Source organism: Centruroides vittatus, unplaced genomic scaffold (assembly GCF_030686945.1).
Source record: "Centruroides vittatus isolate TY-2023 unplaced genomic scaffold, ASM3068694v2 scaffold_1444, whole genome shotgun sequence".
In the NCBI taxonomy this organism is placed as follows: Eukaryota; Metazoa; Arthropoda; class Arachnida; order Scorpiones; family Buthidae; genus Centruroides; species Centruroides vittatus.
Window position 1 is genome coordinate 49865 of NW_027122679.1, and position 13722 is coordinate 63586.

Genomic DNA, 13722 nt, shown 5'->3' on the forward strand with positions numbered 1-13722 from the left:
TGTACATTTTCTTAATAGTGCATTTATTTCAATACAAATTTCATATTGACAGTTTATTTCTATACAAATAATTTCAATAAAATTTATTTTTGTAATGCGAAAAAGAAAGTTTTTTTACTTCTTACACATATTAATGTTAACATAACAGGTATAACAAATATTGTATGAAAGGCAGTTAGAAAAGCTATTAAAAATACTATTTTGACAACTGTTGTAAACGCATACGTTTCGTTTATTAATAAAATTAAAATTCCTAAAACCGTGGACAGAGTCCCTTGCAATATTGGAAAACCAGTTTTGTATAAGGAGTTTTTAAGCTTCTCTTTATTGCTGTCCTCCGAACTGCGAAAATACGCATAGCACACGTGTGTGGGATAATTGATACAAAATCCTGCACACAGGATCAAACTCAACATCGAAACCATATCCAAATTGACTCCTAATACATTCATATAACCTAAAGTTTCGATCATCGTAGAGACGACGCAGATTGTTTCAACAACTACACAAGTAATACTGGGAACGAAAAGTATGAAAATAAAGATCGTACACAAGGCAGTTACCCAAAACAATTGGTAGGTTACCTGTCTGATTATTAAATTTTGTTCCATTACATTTGTAAGGAAGTGATGGAAAATTACTTTAAACGGAGACTTTTTTTCCATTTTCCATAAATAATCCATCAGTTTTTCGTCCGTTCGGATATTATGAATATTTTTTGCCGTCACGAAAAATCGGCTGCAGGTAATTTCTGTGTAATTTTTATTAAAGACAATGTCATTAGAAAAATGTTCAGCTGGCTTCAATTTCAAAAAGACGTTGCGCAGTCCATCGATAAAATCTTGTTTTTTCGACAAGTCGTAACCTCTAAAAGAATAACGAGCGACCTCCTTCTCCTGAAATTCTTTATAATATTTCAACCAAGACATTGTTAAATGCGAATCGGCAATATTCGGATGACTTTCTAAAGTTTTGAATAATTTATCGAGAGATTTCTGAACTTCTGGGAGTGAATAATCCACTGTTTCGTTGACAATAATATGAATTGAATAGGGATAATCCGAAAAATAATTATAATATATTCGAATTGATTCGGAGACTTCGGACGTACGAGGATATATTTCTTCGACGTTTAATCCGTCTTTTAAGGTTGTGAATTTCCAAATTCCAAAAGATAAATTTAATACATACAAAAGCAGTATAATTGCTTTTGACAAAGGATGAAATATTGTTTCTCCGATTTTATCTCTGAATATTTTCATATAAAAGTCTTCCGAATTTCTTTCTTCGTAAGTTCTTTCCTTTGGTGTAACTAAAAAGAAAACTGTACATTGATATATTGTAATAAAGTTATAATATTTTGAAAGTGTGAGAAAACGATATACCGTATTTTACGGACTATAAGACGCACCTTAATTTTGGAGGCAATTTTTCGAAAAAAAACCTTAAGCTACGGACTAAAAGACTGTTTGACAATTTATAAGAATAATCTTGAAAGTGTGAGAAAACGGTATAATTGTTAGTGTGTTTCTTTACAATTTTTTATAGTAAATTATTGGTTTCCTTGTTAATTACTGAAACTTCTTAGTAGTTGTTGTACTTAATGAATTTTTATAATTTTTCTAATTGTAGATAGAAGTTTGAATGTTTTTAATTATATTTGCATGTGTCCTGGGCATCATAACACCATTTATATTAAGTATTTCAACAACAATAGTAATTATTTAATTTATAACAATCTAAATATATAAAATTACTTGCGTTACATATACCCCTTATTACTGAGAATCTTTGTAGTATATGTCGAAACCGTATCTTCTTTTTCTTGTTTGGTTCAATGTCACGACTGGGTGAATTCATAGACACTTGGCAATTTTCGTCATCAAATTTTTATTTCAGAACTTTTATTTATCGATACGCGTTTCAGGGTTTCGCCCCTCTTCGGTCTGCATGGCATCCTGGAATAACGTATATACAACAAGTAAGGATACATCGAGTTCATTTGAGGTGTTTTACACAGATAGATTATATCTTGTATTTACTCCAGACATCTCTTAGGCACTTTCTGCATTACGACTACCTATTTACTTTCTTTTTCTGGCTGTGTTATCGGTTGCTGGTGTATATTTCGTGACGATCATTAATTCGCTGTTAGGATGTTGCAAGTAGTTATATGTATAATAAAACTATATGAGTATAATAAAACCATATAGATAGAATTTGCTTTCCATACGTTTAACCTCTCATCAAATTCTATCTATATGGTTTTATTATACATATAACTACTTGCAACATCCTAACAGCGAATTAATGATCGTCACGAAATATACACCAGCAACCGATAACACAGCCAGAAAAAGAAAGTAAATAGGTAGTCGTAATGCAGAAAGTGCCTAAGAGATGTCTGGAGTAAATACAAGATATAATCTATCTGTGTAAAACACCTCAAATGAACTCGATGTATCCTTACTTGTTGTATATACGTTATTCCAGGATGCCATGCAGACCGAAGAGGGGCGAAACCCTGAAACGCGTATCGATAAATAAAAGTTCTGAAATAAAAATTTGATGACGAAAATTGCCAAGTGTCTATGAATTCACCCAGTCGTGACATTGAACCAAGCCGAGAATCTTTATTGTTTCAAACGAACGTTTCAATTTGGTCAATTTTCTAGAACGTTTGCAATTGTTCTATTAATCGAACCAATATGTAATAACAGCTTCGAATTTGAAACAATTCGAACGTTTAAATTAAAAGATGGTAATACGTAAATATTGTACGTTTGGAAATTACCATCAGAAACAAATAATCGCATCTAAACTAGTACAGTAGAAGGCGTTCTTCAGGTTAAGCCTTAATGCTCTCCATTTTCCCCGCAGGGGAGTTTCGAAAAATCCCTTCTTAGTGTGCATTTTCATGACATACTCTAACTGTGTACCAAATTTCACCTCTTTATGTTTAGAGGTTTGCTCTGGGCGATGATGAATCAATCACTCAGTCAGTTAGTCAGTCAGGACAAGTAATTTTTTATATTTAGATATATATTCGAGGGCGGTTTTTCTGAAGCTTCGATGACGCATAAAACAAAAGACAAATGTAAATAACAAAATGAATTTATTACCGAAAGTTAGATACAAACATGATGTTTACTTTTCAACATAATCACAATGAAGTTTGATGAATTTCTCATATCTATGGACAAGCTTTGCATAGAATGTTACCTCTTCCTTTTCATAAATCGTTGCCGCCAATGACTTGAGATGGGCCTTAACGTTTTTTGAAGATCGTCATTAATCTCGAACCTTTGTCCTCCAAGCCACGTTTTCAGTTCAGGAAAGAGGTGGAAGTCTTCACACATTAAGAGTGTGCGATGACTTCCATTTTTCAGATTTCCACTAAGCTTAGAACTTTTTAAAAACCCAGCGTATAGCCCCAATTTTGCGCCGAGCGACTTCCTCTTTTTTCCTGAACTGAAAATATGGCTAGGAGGGCGGAGGTTCGAAACTAATGACAATTTTCAAAACAACGTTATGGCTCATCTCAAGTCACTGGCAGCAACATTCTATGAAGAGGAATTTGCGAAGCTTGTCCACAGATATGAGAAATGCCTCAATCTTCATGGTACTTATGTCGAAAAGTTACCATGTTTATAAGTAACTTTTGGTAATAAATTCATTTTGTTATTTACATTTGTATTTGTTTTATGAACCATCGGAGGTTTAAAACAAACCACCCTTGTACATTATTAATATGGGATGTTTTCGAGATATCCAAGAACTGTCTGAATTAGAATGAAAAGAGATTGATTAAGATTATATACATTAAATTATAGAAATGTATACAAATGTTAAACCATTTGAGTAGTAGTGATTCGATATAGTTTGGAGTATATTTTATTTTAAGCATATAAATTTTAAATTTATTTAATTTTTTATTTCAAATTTATTTAATTTTTTTCTCCAATTTTATTTAATTTTCTATTTTCGAATTCTCTTTAAATTCTCTATTTTATTTAATTTTTTAATAATATCACCAAGAACGTTACAGATATCATGGTGTAGACATATTTTCCAATCAACATGTTTGTATTCTATAAGAAAGCAAAATTTATATTAGGATATATTTTAATAAAAGTTACAATTTCTAAAAAATTATTTATTTATTACAATTACATTTTATAAAATTTTTAGGCAAGGATATGGTTTATTACAACCACTGTATATTAAGTAAGTTTTATAATTTCGTTTTGTCTTGATTAAATATTATAATTTCCATATCTGTAACGTTCTTGATGATATTATTAAAAAAATTAAAGAGAATTCGAAGATAAAAAATTAAATAAAATCGAAATAAAAAAATTAAATAAATTTGGAATTTCTATGCTTAAAATAAAATATATTCCAAAGTGTATCGAATCACCGGTACTTCTACAAGATCGTGGTTCGTTTTCAACGCGTTCTATGCCGTTTTCGTTAACCTTGTACCATTTGAAAACTCATGTTTTTGATAGAGTAGCATTACTAAAGGCTTTTACAACATTTTTGTGGCATTAATTCTGTTGTGAAAACAAAATTTTATGCATGTTCCTTTCTGGATTACGATCGACATTTTGAAAAACCTCAGGTACAAAAGTTCTTTTCACAAAAAACAAGCATTTATTTGCCATCAAAAACAGGAGATTCCATAGAGATTGGTGCTAAACACCAATGAATGTATTACCAAATAACAAAAAAAATAATGATAGTGCCCTCTTGCATGCGTGCAGTTTAAACGAACCATTTTCAATACTTTTCATTACCATTTTATTAGAATTAGCAATATAATAGAAAGAAACAAAATTTTGCAATTTTTTCTGTTATCTATCTTTTAAAATGTATAAAATATGAAAATATTAATTCATACCAGTAAAATAAAAAGCGTGTAGTCGTTTTTCTTCGCTGTATCCAGTTAAAGCCATGCAACCTCCAAAAAACGTTAACTGATAAAGATAAGCGAAAACTAAACAGGTTAGAGCGTAGATGCAGTAAAATCTGACAACAGGAAAAGGTACTAATAATCCAATGGAATATGACAGAATATTCGTTAGAGAAGCGATGGTAATTGGAACTGATGCTTCCAAGTACGTTTCTTCCATACGTTTCTGGACATTACCCGCTACATTCGTACTTCTCCAACATGCTATCAGAACGTAAGCATCGTCGACCTCTGTCACTAAAAATAGTTTAATTTCTTAAGTAAATGAATATTAAGTGAAGAAATACATTTTATCTACTATTACCTAAAATGATATCAAGTTAAAAATCGTTACGACACATTTTCCGTTACAAAAAAAGAAAAGATGTATATATATATATGTGTGAAGGCACCGGGAATCATTGAATTTTCACGAAAAGTTTGAACAAGTAACAAAGAGACGTCCGGGACTCCGATTCGAACGATATGGACATGTCCTACGCGGCCAAAGACACATCAGTTGCAAAAACGGCCATGCAACTGAATCCAGAAGGGCGCCACTCACACGGAAGGCCCAAGAAACGATGGATGGATACCATCAGGGAGGACATGCACATTGCCAACCTCAACCCGGAAGATGCCAAAGACCATGCCAAGTGGAGATGACAGTTGCAACAAAGCTAACACTACTAGGGGAAAAGGCGAAGAAACAGAGACATATTATATTATATGAATTGTACTAACTTAAATTTAGTTATTACGTATAGTTTTTCCCTTTTTTGATATTTATATTAAAATTTAAAAAATTAAAATATGTTTAATATTATAAATACTGTACTTTAAATTTTATCTCTCGATATATTTTTAATAGTTCTGTATATAAACCATGCTTGTAGTTGTTACAATCTTTACTACAAAAGTTACAAATTTCGAGAAAAATGTGTCAGCCTAACGCCACACTCTAATAGCAAATTATCTTGTAATTTATAATTAATATAGCTGTTTCCAGCCCGATAATTTCGGCCAAAAAGTTTAACAAAATAATAAACTACATTTACCGTAATTCTTATCAAAAATATATAATTTTAGAATTTATATATTATATTCACTTTATTTACTTGATGTAGCATGAAATAAACTCACTATATCATTACTGAGATGGGTAGCATATAGCACTTGCGTGCTTGCAACATGTTACCCTGAGATAAAAATCTATTACGTATTTAATTTTCCTCATCTAAAGACTTGGGCTTTTTCATTTCTGAACAGTACTTTCTTAATTCATATAAGCACAGTCTGGTAGCCCAGTGCACAAAACCATCAAACTGTGGTAGTTGGTTAGTCGTGGGTCAGCCACCTGAAGTTTTCTGGGTTTTCTTCACCTAAATAGGGTTCAGCCATCCATAAAAGTTTACCTGGAATGTATTCCTTTGGCAGATCGCTCACCTGTCACGTTGCAGTAACCAAATAATGTAAACTAATTCTAACGAGAAATTATTTATTGTCACATGGTCACAATACCGGCCAGCAACTTTACGTCACAATGTTCTCAATTCTTTTAATGGTGGTCTTTCCCCTGTACATCATACTTTTCCCGTTAGCAATAAAATCGTGCCGGTCATCTATCTAACTTAGTTCAGTTGAAAATTTTGAATCAAAGTAACGTGACATACATGTCAAATATCACGTTGCTATATAGTTACTCTGGGCCTCCTGCTCCTAATCTTTCTACATCTTTTCTTACTTTCATGTTTCTAACTTTTCCTTCGAGATTGTGGAATAACAGACATACAGTGATACAGACTGACAACAGTCCAAAAATTTATAACTGTACAAGTTTTTCAAATTGCAGCTCAATAACTTTTTTATAAACGCGATATTTACGAGAACATACTTCCTACATAGTTTATACAATCTGTCATAAACCTAAACACTTTGTTATAACATAAAATACTTAATTAATACCTAGCTAGATGCTTCTTAACCTACACAAAAACGTTTTATCTCATTGAAAATTATTTATTAACGTAACAACGTTTTCAACCTTTTATACAGGCCATCCTCAGGTTTATAAAATTTAGAATATTAAAAAGCGTTTTTTCCCCCTATAGAACAGTCAAGAACACATTCAAAAAACAAAATTCTTTGGAATATTGAGCTATTCGAATCCAAAGAAGAAATTACAGTAATATATATACAATTTAAAATAGAAAAATAATAAAATGGATAAAAAACGTTGGTTAAAGGTTGAAAACGTTCGTTACGGTTAATAAATAATTCTCAGTGAGATAACGTGCGTAAGTATAACATAAAAGCAATTATGCTCAGTTTTACAAGATTTTTTTATTTAAACAAGTCATACGAAGTCTTTCGAACGTTAAGGTTAGAAACAATAATATTATAAAGCACTCAGCAAATCATTATAGATATACGTACTTAACACCTTACTCTTGCCGAGAAAAAATATATTTATTTGCAACAAACAAACAAACGTTTTCAGCCTGATTCACAGGCCATCTTCAGGCTTGGAATACATTTGAAATTAAAATTCCATCCATGGAATACAAAAATTCAAATTCAAAATTAAATAAGGTACAATCAAAATAAAATATTGAATAACTAACATAAAGCAAAAAATAACAAAAAATATATAAAAATGTAACAAATGAATACGTAAGCATTAATAAATGCAAATTTCTAAGACATACAATAAAACCATTATATTGATTGGTTAGAGCCCTTATTAAACTTCTTAACCATAAACTTCCATGCAGAGGGAAGACTTTCTGCGTCCCTCGCATTAAGACAGCCTTCTTGTAATCTACTTCTAAAAATCTGCAACTTTTCCGCTGTCAAGGCTAATGATGGAGACGATAAAGGATTTATGATGGCCGCCTCATTCCATTTGACCGTAGCTCCTGGCGCTTGCGCCATTTGGGACAAAACTGTTGCATTAGACCCCTTTCTGATATTATAACTATGCTCCTTGATTCTAATTCCTAAACTTCTAGTGGTTACTCCGATGTAATCTTTTTTAACGCCCAATTGCATGTTTTCATACGGAATTTTATAAACTCCTGCTTTCTCTTCTGCCTTTATAACATCTTTATCATTCCTGAGGATTTTGTATAAATTAGGGGCCCTTTTTATAAGCATCCTCGAACTTTTTCTGTGTGCTATTTCTTTCATGACTGTATTCATACTTTCATTATATGTAAACTTTACAAACTTATTGGGAGCATTCTTAAAACATCCTTTCTTGATGTTGTGTTCATATTTCTTAATTATTCCTAGAATTGTACTTTTTTGGTAACCTAGGGTCCTGGCTACATTTATTATTCTATTTATTTCTTTCGTCCTGTCTTGTACTCTTTCGCAATACAAAAAGGCTCTTCTTATTAAAGCCCTGAAAGCTGCAATTTTATATTTATACGGATCCTTGGATTGGGAGGGAATATACAATGGGCTGTGGGATGGTTTAATAAAAACACTAGTGGACAAGTGGCCTTTTTTGAATGTGATATCGATGTCGAGAAAATGCAGATTCAAGGAACTTTTCTGCTCCAATCTTAAAGTAAGGCCATCATTGTTATCATTGATCTTATCTAAAAAATCCTTAATTCTGCTGTTACTTCTCCATAATATAAGTAGGTCATCAACGTATCTGCTGAAATACACGATATCATCCTTAAAACCATGAAAAATTCTTCTTTCCAGCCTCCTAACTACCAATTCGCATAGGATCCCTGAGAGTGGACTTCCCATAGGGACCCCTCTTCTCTGTCTGTAGACCTGTCCATTAAACACGAAACAAGACTCCCGGCAGACCAAACTAGTTAAACTCTCTACCTCTTCTGTATAACTAAGCAATTCCGAGTTATTGCTGTATAAGAAATCCAATAGTGCCTCCTCGCACGATTCTATCCTTACTGACGGATACATGCTCTCATAGTCGAAAACCGTTGCAACTTCATCCTCCATTAATGCTATACTTTGCAGATCCTTAACCACCTTCATAGGATCACGGGCAACAAGAGTATCCGTGTCTAGTTGCAAGGATAAGTATTCATGCAATTTCTTTTCTAACACAAACGTGGGACCCCTGCACTTCTCTACAACAGGTCTTATTTCTTTACCGGTTTTATGCACCTTCGCGAAAGCAAATAATCTAGGTGTTCCTGGCCTAGGGTTCCTGCATTTCTTGAGAAAAGGCAAAACTTTGGAAAGCTTAGAGACCTCCAGTTTCCTGACCCTTCTATCCAAGCTTCCAATAAGATTGCTGTTGATCTTTTCACACTCCGTCTTTTCGATGTAATCCATTAGTGCTTCGTTATATGTACTCCTTTTCATGATGACTAGTTGTTTACTTTTGTCAGCCCTAGTCAAGACCAAATCATTATGTTTTAACCAATTCTTCGTGAGCCGGATGTCACTACTCCTAAAATCCTGCTTACGGCCCCTCTGCCTGTTGTTGAGGACTGCTTTCCATCTGAAGTACTCTTTTTCTAAATCGTCTAGCCCAACAATGCCTCTTTCAATTTCCTGTACTGAGGTTTCCCAATCCATAGCCTCCACAGGCACAAAATTTGGGCCAAGAAAAATCTTAATTGCTTCCGTGGTACCAAATTGGGTACGCGGGAAAGCAATAAGAGTTCTTCGACGGGGAAATTCTAGACCGCGGTGGGGAAATTTTTTCACTCTCGTTCGAGATCGCGACCGGGATTACGTCATGATTTCGTCATCAACTAAAGATATCTGTAGAGGGCGCTTTGATTATTCGAATTGCGTGTTATCGGAATTATGCAAATTTTTCTTCCGAGTATGAGTGGGCGTCTTGTCGTGCCGAGAGATTTCGTCGATTTTTTCTTACTTTTGGAATTTTTCTATTACGAGGTAATTTGTAATGTTCTTAATTTTTATTTGCGAATTTCGGCTGTTGGAAAAGTTGTTTATATCGAAAAGTAGGCTAAGCGTTTTCTGTGTTTTTTTTTGGAATAGATATTTCGCAACCGAGTCATGGCGGATTGTGATTTAGAATCGGACGGATTTTGGAAACAGTGTACTCGACGGCGTTTTTATCAGTTGATCGAAGCGGAGTATTCCGAGTTGGGATTAGACGAGAGAATTGATGGCGGACTGAAATTCGCCGTGAAATTAGGCCTCCAACACGCCGAGGAAGTTTGCGAGGAATGCGGCCAAACATGCAAATTGATTTATCGCAGCGACCGGAATTCTTGCGCGATGCGTTGCCGAAAATGCAGGCGGAATAGTTCGGCTTTCGATGGAACGTTCAAAGGGAAATGCGGCAATGTTTCGTGGGCCAATCTGTTGGCATTCATATGGCACTATATTGGTTTAGAGTGCACGACGAGTAATTCGGCAATTTCCTCGGGCGTTTCTAAAAAGGCAGGAATAGACTGGGCTAACCACGTACGTTTCGTTATGTTAGTGTCCTTACACAATCTGACATCGTTTAAAATAGGAGGCGTCGGCAAAACAGTGGAAATAGACGAAACAGTGATATGTAAACGAAAATACGAGAAAGGAAGAAAGATGAAAAGCACTAAATGGGTCGTCGGAGGTTTGTGCCGGGAGGACAAGACTTGTTTTATATGCCAGGTTAATGACAGATCTGAAATAACTCTCAATTGGATCATTTCGAAATACGTTAACTCCGGCAGCTCAGTGTTCACAGACGAATGGAAGGGATATAACCACATCGACGATTTAGAAGGTATAGAAATTTCTCATAAAACAGTAAACCACTCTGAAAATTTTGTCAACCCGATTACAGGCGTTCATACTCAGAATATCGAAAGATTGTGGGGTCACTTAAAAAACAAGAAGAATTTGCCGAAACATTACACAGAAGATTTGTCGGATTCGTATATGTACGCATTCATGTATAAGAAGTATCACAATTGGACGTTAAAAAATCCCGGCGAAAAATTCCACACCTTTATCAAACACGTCAGAATGATATTTCCCGGTCGCGGAAAAGTACCTAGTTGGAAAGAACCGGAGACCATTCCGGCCGCTCCCGCACCTATTGCCAAGAAGAAAAAGGTGGAAAAAAACGAGAACATTGTTAAAAGAAAAGCGCAAAAGAGATCCTCTTCTCATGCCGGAGAATCAAGTTCAGTCGACGGGAAACGAAGAAAAAGAGGAAAGGCTCAGTAACAAAGTAAGTGCTCTTGTTTTTTCGTTCGGTGTTTTTTAGTATTCTTAATATAGACCGTCGGGTAGAAATAACCTTCACGTCGCCGTTTAAATGTACGGTAGAAAGAAAAAATTTCGCGGTCGCCGCGTGCAATATACGGGCGGGGGAAAAATCCCTGCCGCCGTCTAGATTGTAGGGTAGAAAAATTTCCCCGTCGCCATCTTGGATACCATAGGTAACACATTAACCCATTATCTTATTTGTTCTAAAAATATCCCGCGCGTGGGACCAAATTGAGGTACCAGGAAGAATTAAGAAGCTTCTAATAAAAGGCCCAAATTTTGTGCCTGTGGAGGCTATGGATTGGGAAACCTCAGTACAGGAAATTGAAAGAGGCATTGTTGGGCTAGACGATTTAGAAAAAGAGTACTTCAGATGGAAAGCAGTCCTCAACAACAGGCAGAGGGGCCGTAAGCAGGATTTTAGGAGTAGTGACATCCGGCTCACGAAGAATTGGTTAAAACATAATGATTTGGTCTTGACTAGGGCTGACAAAAGTAAACAACTAGTCATCATGAAAAGGAGTACATATAACGAAGCACTAATGGATTACATCGAAAAGACGGAGTGTGAAAAGATCAACAGCAATCTTATTGGAAGCTTGGATAGAAGGGTCAGGAAACTGGAGGTCTCTAAGCTTTCCAAAGTTTTGCCTTTTCTCAAGAAATGCAGGAACCCTAGGCCAGGAACACCTAGATTATTTGCTTTCGCGAAGGTGCATAAAACCGGTAAAGAAATAAGACCTGTTGTAGAGAAGTGCAGGGGTCCCACATTTGTGTTAGAAAAGAAATTGCATGAATACTTATCCTTGCAACTAGACACGGATACTCTTGTTGCCCGTGATCCTATGAAGGTGGTTAAGGATCTGCAAAGTATAGCATTAATGGAGGATGAAGTTGCAACGGTTTTCGACTATGAGAGCATGTATCCGTCAGTAAGGATAGAATCGTGCGAGGAGGCACTATTGGATTTCTTATACAGCAATAACTCGGAATTGCTTAGTTATACAGAAGAAGTAGAGAGTTTAACTAGTTTGGTCTGCCGGGAGTCTTGTTTCGTGTTTAATGGACAGGTCTACAGACAGAGAAGAGGGGTCCCTATGGGAAGTCCACTCTCAGGGATCCTATGCGAATTGGTAGTTAGGAGGCTGGAAAGAAGAATTTTTCATGGTTTTAAGGATGATATCGTGTATTTCAGCAGATACGTTGATGACCTACTTATATTATGGAGAAGTAACAGCAGAATTAAGGATTTTTTAGATAAGATCAATGATAACAATGATGGCCTTACTTTAAGGTTGGAGCAGAAAAGTTCCTTGAATCTGCATTTTCTCGACATCGATATCACATTCAAAAAAGGCCACTTGTCCACTAGTGTTTTTATTAAACCATCCCACAGCCCATTGTATATTCCCTCCCAATCCAAGGATCCGTATAAATATAAAATTGCAGCTTTCAGAGCTTTAATAAGAAGAGCCTTTTTGTATTGCGAAAGAGTACAAGACAGGACGAAAGAAATAAATAGAATAATAAATGTAGCCAGGACCCTAGGTTACCAAAAAAGTACAATTCTAGGAATAATTAAGAAATATGAACACAACATCAAGAAAGGATGTTTTAAGAATGCTCCCAATAAGTTTGTAAAGTTTACATATAATGAAAATATGAATACAGTCATGAAAGAAATAGCACACAGAAAAAGTTCGAGGATGCTTATAAAAAGGGCCCCTAATTTATACAAAATCCTCAGGAATGATAAAGATGTTATAAAGGCAGAAGAGAAAGCAGGAGTTTATAAAATTCCGTATGAAAACATGCAATTGGGCGTTAAAAAAGATTACATCGGAGTAACCACTAGAAGTTTAGGAATTAGAATCAAGGAGCATGGTTATAATATCAGAAAGGGGTCTAATGCAACAGTTTTGTCCCAAATGGCGCAAGCGCCAGGAGCTACGGTCAAATGGAATGAGGCGGCCGTCATAAATCCTTTATCGTCTCCATCATTAGCCTTGACAGCGGAAAAGTTGCAGATTTTTAGAAGTAGATTACAAGAAGGCTGTCTTAATGCGAGGGACGCAGAAAGTCTTCCCTCTGCATGGAAGTTTATGGTTAAGAAGTTTAATAAGGGCTCTAACCAATCAATATAATGGTTTTATTGTATGTCTTAGAAATTTGCATTTATTAATGCTTACGTATTCATTTGTTACATTTTTATATATTTTTTGTTATTTTTTGCTTTATGTTAGTTATTCAATATTTTATTTTGATTGTACCTTATTTAATTTTGAATTTGAATTTTTGTATTCCATGGATGGAATTTTAATTTCAAATGTATTCCAAGCCTGAAGATGGCCTGTGAAGCAGGCTGAAAACGTTTGTTTGTTTGTTGCAAATAAATATATTTTTTCTCGGCAAGAGTAAGGTGTTAAGTACGTATATCTGTTAAGGTTAGAAACTTCGATTCTCATGCGATCACAGCCTGTCTAACACGAATTACTTTACAAATACTAATAGTAGACCAGTATTAATTAGTAGTAGTTGACCATCCT

The 13722-nt window shown here is 34.8% G+C and overlaps 1 protein-coding gene across 2 annotated transcripts in view; it reads right to left on the minus strand.

The window, feature by feature from the left end:
• Nucleotides 1-2: 2 nt before the first annotated feature.
• The window catches only part of LOC136987026 (patched domain-containing protein 3-like), a 223403-nt gene continuing 209683 nt past the window's right edge, over nt 3-13722 (minus strand). The window contains exons 3-4 of one of the 2 annotated variants that reach the window (XM_067284659.1): nt 4904-5212; nt 3-1312 (exon numbers count right to left, since the gene is read on the minus strand). In XM_067284659.1, the coding sequence (XP_067140760.1) occupies nt 84-1312; nt 4904-5212 (1538 nt within the window). In that variant the 3' untranslated portion in view covers nt 3-83. The remainder of the gene's footprint in view (nt 1313-4903; nt 5213-13722) is intronic. The other variant, XM_067284660.1, reaches the window with a different exon arrangement.